Source organism: Bactrocera latifrons, unplaced genomic scaffold (assembly GCF_001853355.1).
Source record: "Bactrocera latifrons isolate USDA-ARS-PBARC rearing strain unplaced genomic scaffold, ASM185335v1 scaffold_38, whole genome shotgun sequence".
NCBI lineage: Eukaryota > Metazoa > Arthropoda > Insecta > Diptera > Tephritidae > Bactrocera > Bactrocera latifrons.
Genome location: NW_017537023.1, coordinates 228,386 through 242,624, shown reverse-complemented (window position 1 = coordinate 242,624; position 14,239 = coordinate 228,386). Strand labels below are relative to the sequence as shown.

At 34.5% G+C, this 14,239-nt stretch overlaps 1 protein-coding gene across 3 annotated transcripts in view; it reads left to right on the top strand.

Moving 5' to 3' along the window:
• LOC108972125 (CUGBP Elav-like family member 2) overlaps positions 1 to 14,239 on the top strand; it is a 294,009-nt gene that overhangs the window by 94,668 nt on the left and 185,102 nt on the right. For all 3 annotated transcript variants that reach the window (XM_018938609.1, XM_018938610.1, XM_018938608.1), the window contains exon 2: positions 9,383 to 10,444. In XM_018938609.1, coding sequence (XP_018794154.1) covers positions 9,825 to 10,444 — 620 coding nt within the window. In that variant the 5' untranslated portion in view covers positions 9,383 to 9,824. The remainder of the gene's footprint in view (positions 1 to 9,382; positions 10,445 to 14,239) is intronic.

Here is a 14,239-nt window from a genome sequence, read left to right as displayed (position 1 = left end):
AAATTTTGTGATTTTGAGTTCTAGGCGACATAAAAAAATATATACACTCTTTAAGTTTCTTCTACTGCTTCTTTCTATAGACTTTTGCGTTCATACTTTAACTTATTTTTAAGCTGAAAGCTTAGAGCGATCGTAGTTTTGAATCAAAACGAGTTAAATTTATTGCCTCGCCAGCACTTTTAATATTCAGCTTGGAAGTTTCAGACATTTCTAAGATCTTTACTATACTATAATATATCAGAATATTTTTCTCAAGTGTACTTTATACATATTTCTCTCACTACTTTCCCCGCCGCATTGTTGACTTGCAATTCATAGTAAGTCAAATCCTTTTTTTTTTGCTGCCGAGCTGTAACCGCAATCATCCATTTCTCGCGGCAGCAAACTAAGCTCGAACTTAAGGCCGACACTTGCAGCTTGAAATGCGCAGCGAAATGCGGCGTCATTTGGCGAATGCAAGAAAATCCGCTTTAAAGAAAGTTACTGTGGCAAAATCACATTGCCTCGCACTAATCTGCAGCGCTATCTCTTTGGCCAGCGTCAGCGCGCGTTTCCGAGGTTTGTGTGTGTGTGGATATACCATCTAGGTCGAACTGCAACATTTTTGCTCGCCATTTCTTTCGTCACTTTTTACTAATATTTCTTCAGCGCTTGCAACAGCGTGCTGGCGAGACTTACGCCGGCTGAAAGCGGTTTTTAATTTTCCGTTTGAAGTGCGTTGGCGAGTGTGAATGCTCATTTCTAACTGCTGGCAAGAACGTATGGCATGTTTTCGGCGGCATTGTCTGCATAGTTCATATTGTGTGCACTCGCGTTTTTGCTGCACATTGCCAGCATGTGTGGCAAGTAATTTTTGGCATTTAAAATTAAATTTCTTGCATGCCAACTGCCGCTTCTTCGCATTGTTGTTGCTATTTTGCATTAGCACTTGCTTATGTTTACATATATACACGTATATTTTCTATACATATGTGTATTCTTGTTTATTTTCTTATGTATCTGCAGTTAAGTGTGCTTGCTTGCCGCTTAAGTCTATGTCAATGTATCCCTTTTCATTTTTGCAATTATCTTGAACATTTCAAGTGGTAAACAAACCGCACAAGTGACCGACCGTTGTTGGTGGTGGCTGTAACATTGCTTGTTGCAATTGCCTCACTGCAGCTGCTTCGCTCATTTCCTACTACACAACTACTCAGCAGCTATAGACATTGTAGCGCCGCAGCGGCAGTGCAACATTTCCGCATATATGTATGTGTGCGTCTAACTCGGCAACTTTGTACCTTAATACTTTGTAGAGCGCTGCTGCAATCCTTTTCTTTGCTTTTGCCACCTTTTGTCGTCATGCACATGCACCCCCGAGGCGTATAAGCAACTTTTTCTGCTACTCCATCAATGCATGGCTATGCAGTAAAGACTTAATGGTGACTGAATGTAGACTGTAACCAGTAAACCAAAAGTGTGTAATTGCAAAAATACTCGAAATGAAAGCGAGTTATCACAGAAGACTTGCTTTGGCGCTTTGAAAGACTGTACTACTGTTTTTAGAACTTATAGAGTGGTATAGCTAAAAATCTCTCTCCTTTGAAGTATTTGGATATGTGTATATAATGCGGAAATTGATCACTTAGAAAATAGAAAAAGAAAACCACAGCTGTAATACCCTAGACAAGTACTTTTATTATGTTTTAAAAGGGTATAAAAATATACTTTTCTTAATTTATTTATATGGCAGCTATTTGCTATAGTGAATCGAACTCAAAAATTTTTTGAGTTATTGTTCCACTGTCTCCGATAATATTCTGTGCTAAGTTTCGTGACGCTACCTTGTCAAATAGAAACTCTTTCTATACAAACACTTGATTTTGGTAGTACAGTTTGTATGGCAGCTATGCGCTATAGTGGGCCGATCTAAGCCATATTACCGAATATTGTAGGAATGCTTTCAACAATAATCTGTGCAAAATTTTATGATGACATCTCGACAACTAGAAAGGGTTTTCATACATGGACTTGATTTTGATCGAACAATTTATATGACAGCTAAATGACGTAGTGGTTTGATCTAAACCATTTAGACGAAATTTCCAGCGGGTTGTCGGAAAATAATCTGTGTCGAATTTCATTAAGATATGTGGTCAAATAAAAAAGGTCTCCATACAAAGACTTAAGTTCGAACAAACAGTTCGTGTGGTAGCTATATCTTATAGTGAACCGCTTTCGGCAATTCTGACAAATAAGCAGTTCCTTAGAGAGAAAACGATGTATGCCATATTTCAGATCGATATCTCAAAAGCTAACCAAAGCTGATGGACGAGTTTTTATACACAAACGATTAGACAGTCAGATATGGCTAAATCGACTTGGATTGTAAAGCTGATTATTTATATGTGTATATCGAAACCTAAAATGCAAAATAACGTTTCAACAAAAAAATGAAAATCGTTGTCAGATATAATAACTAATCTATAACCATTTTATAACTCATATGTTGGTTCAATATGAGTGTATGATAACCAATATATAACCGTTTTATAACCAAAACTCAGATTTTGTTTCAATGTGAGTGGTGGCTTGCAAACCAGTGTATTATTAAAAAAATTGAAAATCGTTGTCAGATATAATAACTAATCAATAACCATTTTATAACTCATATGTTGGTTCAATATGAGTGTATGATAACCAATATATAACCGTTTTATAACCAAAACTCAGATTTTGTTTCAATATGAATAGTTTCTATACTTAAAATTCAACTCAAATCTCTAACACGCTCTTTTGTGTATTTTTGTGCACTGGTTAGCGGTAGTTTCAGTTTATGGTATGCGCCTACATCTCTACATTTATCTGTCTGCTTGTGTTTGCATTCGGTTTTGTTGCTTTTGTGTGTCAAGCTTTTACAATTTCTAATATTCTTCAAGAGCCATCGTACTCACTTCCGGTGTTGGTTTTTGGTCATGCACTAGACATGGCACTGAAGTGAAGTTGTAAAAACGCATACAAACACGCATGTGTATATGTGTGTGTGTGGGATTGTGAGCATTTGTCACTATGCTCTCACATTTAATATGTGCACAGAGAAGAAGAAGAAGAAGTAGCAGCAGAAGACACACTCGAGCATATTACGTGTATGGCACGCATGCTTTTGAGTTTGATTGTTGAATCGCCGCTTTAAAGTGTGCCTACAATTAAGCCTCTGCTCACATAAATACATTCATGAATCACGTGCTTGAAATGCGGTTGAAAAATGTTTATTTAACATGCATTTTTAGATGTTTATATAGTTTAGTTTTATGTGGTGTGTATGCATAATGAGATATCCGCATTGAGTTGATTTTTGTCTGAGAAAAAATGCAAATTTTTGTTGATAATTAAAGTGCGTTGAACGTGCAAAACTTCTTTATCATCGAATATATATATTTATGTAAAATTACGTGATAATTTTTATAAAGTATGATGACATACATAAACATGAAAAAAAAAAACGTTAACTTAGGTTACACCGAAGCTAAACAATGATTTATACTCGTAAATAAATAAGTTCCCATACAAAGACATGAGTTTCATCGTTCAGTTTCTATGTCTGCTATTAGCTATAGACGTTCGATCTGAAAACAGTTTTTCAGATATTGTAACTTTCGTCAAATAATATATTAGGTTGTCAAAAAAGTCTTGCGGTATTTTCGCTAGTTGGTGCTGAGAGCGCGTAGTTTTAGTTTTATTCGTCGCATCGGGTCATGCTATACCTTTTTGGAAAGCTAATTTCACGCGCTAACACGTGTTTTATTGATTGCCATTTTTTTTTTAAGTCGTTCGTTAGTTATAGCGTCGCAAACATGGAGCAAAATAAAGAGGAAGAATAGCATATTTTACAGTACTACTACGATAAAGGCAAAAATTAATCTCAAGCCGCCAATAAAATTTGTGCAGTTTATGGACCCGATACAGTTTCGTTTTCGTTCTGGTGTAGAGGTGGTCGAAAGAAACGGGCATAGTAGCCGCCGAAGCATCGGCCAAGAGCTGGGCGATGACTCATGCCATTTAAACCATTATAAAATTAAAAATAAAATAAATAAAAAATACCGCAAGACTTTTTTGACAACCTATACTATAGTTAACCGATCTGAAAAATTGCTGCACGTATTACGTCACTGTCTTAGAAAATACTAAAAGTGCGTGAAGATATCTCATCAAATAAAAGAGTTCTGTAAAAACTTAATTTTTTATCTCGTCAAATGAGAAAGCTTACCATACAAGTACTTTATCCGTTCGTTCGGTTTATATGGCACTTACATGCTATAGTGGCCCACAATCGTCGGATGTCTCCGAAATTTCAGATGGGTATCTTTAAAATTGAGGGACTAGTTCTCGTATATACATACGTACAATATATCCAGTTTAGGGCATAAATAGGATGCCACATGTATGTTGAAAATTAATGCATCTGTCAGGATAAAATTAACATTGGTAATAAAATAGCACAAAGTGATTGTGGCAACCGGAAAATATTTTTGAGTAGAGTTGCCATCGGTTTTTATTTTATTTTATTTTTTCTATATGTATTCAAATGACTTTGGTATGGTTACGAACGAAAAAAACAAAAAAAAAAATTTAGTAGGGTTGCCACCTTTTTTTTTACTTTTTCCATATGTGCTGCAATTAATTTGTATTTCCCTAACTGCAAAGTGATTGTGGTATAGTTACAACCGAAAAAAAAATTTAAGTGGGGTTGCCACCTATATTTTTTAAGATTTTTCTATATGTGCTTAAATTAATTCGTATTTTCCTATATTGCACCATAAGTCTAGAAAAATTTTCTAAATTATTTTTTTCTAACGTTCGGCTTTAATTCTATAAGGTTTTCTGTAGTACTATTTAAGAATAGTTTATTTTAACTCTCAACGAAATATTTCCTGGGAAAGATGCTTGCATTGTTTCTTGCAGTAAAATTCGTTTATTTCTTTTGACCACCTGAAGTTCTTAACCAATTTACATTTTTTAAAATAAATATTTGGAAAGTTTTCGGAAGATTAGGAGAGTATAGTGAAAGGCAATAGGGTCTCGTTATTATCTGCAAACAGACAGCATGAGCTAAGAAACCTTTCACACTTCTTACTTGTATGTGTGGCGATAACAAAAAACTTAAAAAAATGTCGTCACCTCAAATGCAAAACAGTGTATCATCATCAAAAAAAAAAAAAAAAAAAAAAAAAAAATCGCTATTTGTATCCATTTTATAACTAAAACTCAAAAAGTGTATGATTACCAATATATAATCGTTGTATAATCAAACCTTAAATTTTGTTTCAATGTGAGTGGTTTATTGTAAAACAGCGTTTCATAAAAAAAAATTGAAATCGCTATATCTTGTTTTGTTTGTTTGTTCCAATGTGAGTGGTTTCTATAATATCATTTTTATTTCGCCTGAAAACATGAAAAGTGATGTTAGGTTATTTTGCATTTTAGGTGAGTATATGAGGAAATTCAATTAAATATTTAAAAAAAAAAATTTCAAATTGTGGAAAATTTTATTCTTTAGGCAAAAAGCTAGAGGTCTGCTAGTTATTCAGTAACTAAGTTCCTTGTCAACGTCAGCAAGGCAGCTTGACACAAGATCTCATTCTATAAAAAGTTAACCGATACTTAGAAAAATAGAAAAGATGATCCTCAATAATCAGTTCACTTTCTATTTAGAACATATTTTACTCAAAAAGTTCAGAATATTTTTATTTACATTACAGAATAGTTTAGAGGTTAGAATTATAGAAATGTGATATATCCACATATAGAAAAGGAGAAAAGCAGATATTCTCCGTGTTTCAAATATAATAAGTATTATTTCCGCTATAAGTGAGAGTTTGATGTACCAAAAAGTCCTTAGAAAAAAAAAAAACAAAAAAAAAACAAAAAAAAAACTTAGCAAAAAGTAGTAAAATCCCGAAATTTGGAAAAAAAATCGTGACCTACATCACACTCATATTGCTGTTTTAATATTTCATATAACGAAATATGATGAAAAGAAAACGAGAGCAAACGAGCTGAAGATAGCAAGCGCTGTTACACAACTTGAGGCGCTTGGAACTTGTACCTTACTACGTGTTTACTACAATTCGAAGTTTGCTTAGAGAAAACAAATTTTCGACTCGTAACTACACTTAGGTGCACTTCAGCGAACACGCACACACAACTCACACACACATATGTGTTTATTCATATACATACCTATGCACACACACATATTCATATTTACTGTTGTTGTTGCTTTGAAAATTCTATATACAATTGTTTTTTTTATAAACTTAGGTACTTATTTAAATTTGTTTTGTGTTTTTTGGTGAAGGAAAAGCGAGCAGCGAAGCATCCCACGACAAAGGCAAGTTAGACGAAAGTCCACTAAACAAGTATGCAAACATTTGTGAGTGTGTGCGTGTATGCGTGTGTTTGCTTACATATTTCCTTACTGTAAAATACCGTTTTGAAGATTTCATTCCACTTGCCGCATGCATAAGCATTGCTCATAATAATGAAATATATTCACACAAGTGTGTGTGTGTGTGTGTTCGCCTATCGCAACAGTGGCTGTATGTGTGTGTGTGTCGAGGTGTGGACAACATTTGGCAGTTTAAGTGAAATGTGGCTGACCTAAGTTATTAAGCACATAAACATATGCAAATATGACAGGCGTAGATGCACTCAAGAGCAAGCAACAGGAGTGTTGCATGTGAACAAATATTTTTAAATTTGCGAAAAGCAGATTGTGTGTGGGAATGACTTGCGAGGAAAATATAGTTTTTGGAATTTTTTTTTTTTCATAGTGGAACTTAGTTATTTTTGCAAATCAATAGTAAATTTTGACAAAATGTGCTTTGGAAAAGTATAAATTAATTTTGATATGCTTGCAACATTCTGCAGTGACAGCTGATTTTAGTGCAGCAGCATGGATGTTAAAATGTTTCTTTTTGCCGTATATGTCTTTGTCATTAAAAGCTGTGTCAGCTGGTGTGCTCATCACTCAAAAAGCATAAATAATCTTATTTTTTATAAAAATGGTTCGGCGGGTTTCATATTTTGATATCATATCTAAAACCCTACCAAAATCATTATTTGGACAAAAAATTTAATTGTTAGGGGGCGAAAAGATTGAAATTTTTAGTAAATATGTGCTTACCATTCGCTTGATAACAGAAATTCGTTCCTTGGAGTGACATATTCGATCCAACAGCATGTAAAATGTCTGAAATTGAATTCGGTTGATCACTTGTTTACTTAAATTAAAATCTTCAAATCGATTTATATTATACCAATTGACCAAATCATGGCTTTCATTATGTCAAAATTTATGACGCCAGTTTTGTAAAAAACCGAAACTTGTGAAAATTACTAAAATTATGACCTGAATAACTGTGGTGACTTTTCTTCATCAAATAATTAATTTTCACCGAAAGCGTTATTGTGAATGCGAAAAAAAATTATTGAAACCCATTTTAACTAGGGTGACTGCTAATGTCAGTGAATGACAATGTGAAAGTGTGAAGCGCACAAAATTAAGTAAAAGCAACAAAACACACAAATCTTTGAGGAGTAGAGAACTTTAAGTTATTTAGCTTTGATGTTTAAAATGAACAGAAATTGTTTAAAATAAAGATAATTCATGTTAACGAATCGCCGCTGCTAAAATGATATTGAAATGAGCATAATTTTTACAGCAATGACATAATTTTAACTGTACTGCCATATTTTTTACGATCTTAATATATATTAAATATCATAATTTTGCCACTGATATCACGATTTTGACAAAAGTTATATAATTTTGACACTAAACAACACGCAATTAATTATTTTTGGTTTTTGCAATTATGTTCTGTGTCCATTTGATGTCGCACTCAAGACATAATTTTGACAATAATGACATACATTTGACAATGATGACATATTTTGGAAAAGAATACAAAAATTTAGCATTAATGACAGTTTTATCGACAATAATGACAATTTTTAAAAYAATAATAGTGATGAAATATAGTCAATAAAGTCATAATTTTGAGAGCGATGCCATAATTTTACAATAATGACAACTTTAACAGCACTGACATATTTTTAACAAAAACTACATATTTTTGAAAATAATGTCATAACTTTGACAATAATAATATAATTTTGACACAAATAGCATAAATGGACTAAAATAATATTATGATATTGACAAAAATGTCATAATTTTGACAAGAATACCACAATTTCTAACAAAGTGATATAATTTTGATAACAAATGATGCACAACTCACTATTCTCGTTTGTATTCATTTTCTGAGACCATTTGTTGCCACAATAATGACATCATTTTGACAATAAAAACTTAATTTGGACAATAATATATATATTTTTAGAAATGGTGCCGTATTTTGACAATGATCAATGATGATAATAATGACATAATTTTCACAACAATGACATTAATGATTATTTTCGTTTTCAATGTCATGTCATACATTTGACAATATTGACATAATTTTGATTTAACAAAATATTTTTTATAATGGTGATATATTTTGACAATGATCGACGATGATATTAATGAATATATATTGTTAAAGTTAATAATGACAATCGTGCAAATAATAATAATAATAATATAATATTGACAATGTTGACCTAACTTTGATAACGTGGCCGTAATTTTGACAACAAAGACAATTTGGCCGCTTTTCAATATTTTTGCGTGCAATCATGTTCTGTGCCATTTTTTGTTTCATCTATGTCGTAACTTTGACAATATAGACATTATTTTGACACCATTGATACTAGTTTGACACTTATGTCATAATTCTTACTATTATGATATAATTTTGACTCAAATAACACAATTTTGAGAAAATATATAATTATATAATATTGAGAATAATGGCATATATTTGAGTATGATGCTCTCAGTTTGACAATAATGCCATAACCTGACAATAATGACAACATTTTGACTTCAAATGGCACGAACTTGATTTTTATTGTTGTTATGTGCCTCCCGGGAAGCCAACGCTTTATTTTTCAATCGACAGGGGTCCTAACAGAATCCAAGAGTTTGTGGAATTTTTTCATGAAAAGCAAAGATAGTCTTGGAAAGTCTCCGAAACTATTTTCAGCTCTTTTTAAAGTACGAAATACCATAACTGTCTCGTATATATAATTACTAATTTTATTTAAAATAAACTTCATTAGCCAATTTAACAACGAATTTAACATAATTCACAATCGGCAATATTTACTACCCCTCCACACCATGCATTATATAATCTATTCATTTTCGTTTTAACTACATGCGCACATACATTTTGAGTGTCACTCATACTAATATCGAACTTTCAAAATTTATATACTTTTCCTTCAGGCAAAAGCAAACGCAAGCGAATTTCTGAAATTTATACAAACAAACGAAGTTCAAAGCAGTTCTGCGCACACAAAGGACAACGGAAAACCGTTATTATTAAAAACTGAAAGTAAAAGTTGTCGTGAGTGGCGAGTAGCGCGTTTGAGACGTGCTTTAGTATAAACTTAAGTCGAAGAGTTTAAGCCTTTAAAAGCTTCGGGCGCAACGCTTTTGCGCACTTTCGACTGCTCGATTTGATTTGCTTTCATATTTTGTTATTTTGTTGTTGTATGAGCTATCGGCCAGCGTGCAGAGAATACAAAAGTGAAAGCATAACTACTAGCAACAGTTGCCGAAACACAGAAGCCATATTGTCCGGTGGAGGCTACACGTAAAAGCGTCGCCTGCCGTTACGACAGACGCAAGACACAAAAATTGAGAATCGCAGCAAAGCGTTAACATAATGTTAAGTTCGCTCGATGCCTTAGCCGGTAAAATTTCACCTGGTTCTGGCAAGAATAGTCCGTCCCAGCAGGCACAGTCGCAGCAGCAGCAGCAGCAGCAGCAGTATCCGCTCGGTTACCTAATCAATCAATCGTCCGAGACGAATATTGCGCAACGAACCCAACTACCACAACAACAACAACAACAGCAGCAACAACCGCAATCCGCCAGCCAATTGCAGGCAACACATTTGCCAGCAGCAAGAGAACAGCCACAGCAACAACAACAACAGCAGCAGCAGCAACGCTACAATGGCAATCATTATAATGGACTGGACAACAATTGCAATAAATTATGCCACATCACTCACAACAGCATACACCCCTATCAGAAGCAGCTGTCGACTCAACATAGCCAACAACAATTGCAACAACAGCAAACTATATCGCCAACGCAACAGCAACAGTTGCAAAGCTACTGTCAGCAGCAGCAACAATTGCAACAACAGCAACATGAATTGTTTCAGCAACAGCTGTTGCAACAACAGAAATCACTGCTGCTACAACAACAACAACAACAACAGCAAATGCCGGAGGAGTCCGATTCGCAGCAGGACTTTCGCAGTTGCCTGAAGGAGAAGTGAGTATTTCATAACCGTACACTAACAAATAACAATAACAATAATAATAATAACAGTAGTTGGCAGCAAACTATAGCGAAATTGGTTCAAATCGTAGTACTACTAACTTTTTGTTGCACAATCATGCATATACATGTAAACCGAACTGTACAATTTAGTTGCCATGTCATACTCACACATAAATATGTGTATGTATGTGTGCCTTGGTGAGTGTTCTACACCAAAGGTCCTTTTTGACAACTATTTTGTGGTCACTTTAGTTACTAACATTTTTATTGTTTGTTACAAAGTCCTTTAATGTTATTGCAATATCCGTTTATTGTTGTTGTTCCTTATTTTAGTGTACTATGTTATATTTAAGACTTTAACATAAAGATTTTTATATGAAATTTATACTCTTCGAAGCTTTTCACGCGTTAAAAAATGCTTCTCTGTGCGAAATATTGTTAAACAAGCAGAATAACTGTTGTAATATCCACGTCGTACCAGGTGTTCTTTTGCAGTTTCTAGAAACTAATGGTTTCGGTTGCAGCAGCTAGAACGCAAGGAGCTAGAAATGGCGTCACACAGTTCCTTTATACCGAGTTGTTGACGTGTACTCTCAGAGTTCAGGAGTACAAGTCGAGTAGAAAATCACTCCGCTGTCTGTTGTGAATTCAGCTTCTCGACGTCGAACCATTCTTGTGTTTGTTGAGGCTGCAACAAGAGTCAATGTTAGGATCTCGGAGTGTAGGCACTTCTAATTCATTGGATACGAGTTTTTCGTCTTTGATAACATGATAGATAGAGACAGCCAGGTAACTTGATGTATTTTCTTGTGCTGGAATCTAATACTTCAGATAACCATATTTCGAACCCTGGCGAAGTCGATCAGCCTCAACGCAGTTGGGGATGTTTTCTCATGGAGGCTGAATTTCTCGATCGCTGTGCTAAAGACGACTTCTTTGTTCACTCTAGCGTTAAAGTCGCGAAGCACGATTTTGACATCATGTCGGGGCAGCTCTCATAGGTGCGCCCCAAACGCTCATAAGAGGACATCGTTGGACACATTGTCCTCTTCTTCGGTCAGGGAGTGAGCGAAAATTAGCGTTATGTTGAAGAACTTCGCTTTGGTGGGTATTGTGACTAGACGTTCATTCACCGAGCCATCACGCAGTCTCTCTCCCATCCGGAATCTCACAACGAATTTGCGCTCCTTTATTAGGCCGCTGTACCAAATGCCGCAAGGATTTACTCGCCTCAGTTCTTGTCCCGTCGATCGTATTTTTTGGACGGCGGTGATATCAGCTTTCACTCTGACGAAGACATTTATTCATATCATTAGCCTTAATGCGTTTGCCGCGGTTGTCAGAAAAAAGGGGGTTTCTCTTTCGAGGCTGTTGTTAAGTTTTCAGAGGGAATGTTTTTTACGTGGCGAGTTCCAAACCCAGGACACTTTACTGGGAGGGACGGTTCACTTTCTGGCGTTAGCACTTCTTCTAACGGGTGTTCTTTGGCTACCCAGAGAATGCTTGGTCTAAGGCTGGAAGTCGTAAACTACCAGAGTCATTTGTAAAATAATCGTTTCTTGCCACTCCGAAGTGAATGGCAACACAGAACTTTCCTCACTTGCATGAACTTCCACGCAAGACTTCATTCTCCATAGATGCTTTCATTTATATAAAATATTTTATATTATTTGAAGTTTTTTGTGGCGTTAAATGCCTAAGCGTCCCGTTTAATCTTGGATTAAATATAAAAGAAAAAATATCTAGAGTGTTTTTTTACATAAATTTAAGAATCTTTATTGAGTTTATGCTAGTTGTAGTTGTTGTAAGAAGACCGAACTTAGAAAAAATTAAAGTAGTTTTCATCTTTTTCTCGCCGTTGTGCCAATAAGGTAGCCAATTTTAGGTTAATTTAATTAAAGTTAGATATTGTGTAAAATTTGTAAATGCCAATGTGGCATTTTTTAAAACCGTTTCGAACCAATTCGAGTTTTTCGTCTAACACATTTGGAGGCATTTGGACATGCAAAACTTTTACAATACAGTATTTTTGTCAATTTGGAGCTTCGTCATTATTTTGGATTGATTTAGATAATGCTTTTGGAAATCTTTTGGTATACCTCAGAGCTTTGTTATTATCTTAATATGAAGGAATATTTATCTCTTCAGCAAAGTGTGATTTTAATGATACAATTTTTATTTTGTCTTCTGTTGCTTTGTAGAGTATTTTTAAGGAAATCATTTTTTAAAAGAAACTAAAGAAAAATTTAGTATTGGCCGAAATCTTTGCAAAATTTCGCAATAAACATAAAAAATGTAAGCAAGTTTTCAAGAAGCCATTGATTAGATTTACTATTCAGTGATAAATACAACAAATTTTTACTAAGATATCAGTATGATTTTGCTTCAAATCATTATGATCTCTTCAAACTGATCATTAATAGCCAAATTTACTTCAAACAAGCAGCTGTTTTCAGTAGTTTGGCATCCTGTTGAAGCTTATATGAAATGCTTAATTGTATATTTAAGCAATAAGTTTTTTAGTTTCACTCTCTTTTTCATGCTTCATATTTAATTCAGCAGGTTTGCAAATATGAATTTCGCTCATTATTGATGGAGTGTCTCTGCAGTCCAAAAAAAAATGCCACAAAGTTCGGAATTAAGTGCTTTCGAAATACTTTCATGCAGTGAAAATAATATAAAAAAAGGCGGTGTGTAATTGACATGAGCTAGTTTTCATTAGCTGACGTTATTTGCCTAAGCTTATAATCTTCCACATACATATAAATGAGCTCTGACGCGAACGCTTGTCCAAATAATTAAAAAATTCTATATTTTCACACAAAAAGCGCGCTGCACTCAACACGCTAGCGAATATATGGTATAACTGTATTACTGTAGGTGTATGTATGTGTGTGCAGTGTTTTCTATTAGTATTTATGCGTGTGTAAAAAAGCACTTACGTTTTTTCTGCGGTATGAATTACATAAATTATTAAGCAGCGCACATACATATATGTACATATGTATGTACGGACAGACGGACAGATATATATATATATATATATTTATATGGGAACGTAACAAATTACTGTGAAACTACCGTCGCACGCTCACACCCCGCCCATTATTGGCGCAGTAGTTTTATGTACCTGCCCTAAGTCGTGAGTTGCGGTTGCTCATACGACGTGTCGTACCACGCTTGACTAATTTAATGTGTAATAACATTTGACATATTGTTGCCACGTATTGTTTTCGATTTGCTTGCTTTTGCAGTGGCCACAATGAAAGGCGCCGGATAGTATATCTACATATGTGTGTAATAATATGCATATATGCGAGTGCTTGTTGTTGGTGTGCGGGTGTTACCCTCAATTCAGTGCGCCATAAAAACTACACTAATAAATTTAAAGCAAATAAAATGCTTTTCACGTTAGGGCCAATTTCATATGCTATATACCAAGCACAATAGAAAGCATAACAAATACACAAACACACATACATATACCAACATACATATACATACATACATGTAGACATATGAAACATTACCAGACTGACTCAATGCATGCAAAAGCATTTATGAATGCTCCTATGCGCAAATTCATGAGCAAACTGTAATGCATATGAGCAACTTAAAATGCATATATGTGTGTGTATGTTTGTATTTTTGTATGCCGGCACTCATAAAACTGACAGCTGCGCCAACCTTTGTGTGTTATTCTTTTATACTTTGCTATAAAAATTTATTTCCCTCATATTCACCGTTGTTTGTTATTCACCACACCAGCGGAAGGACATTTTAAGC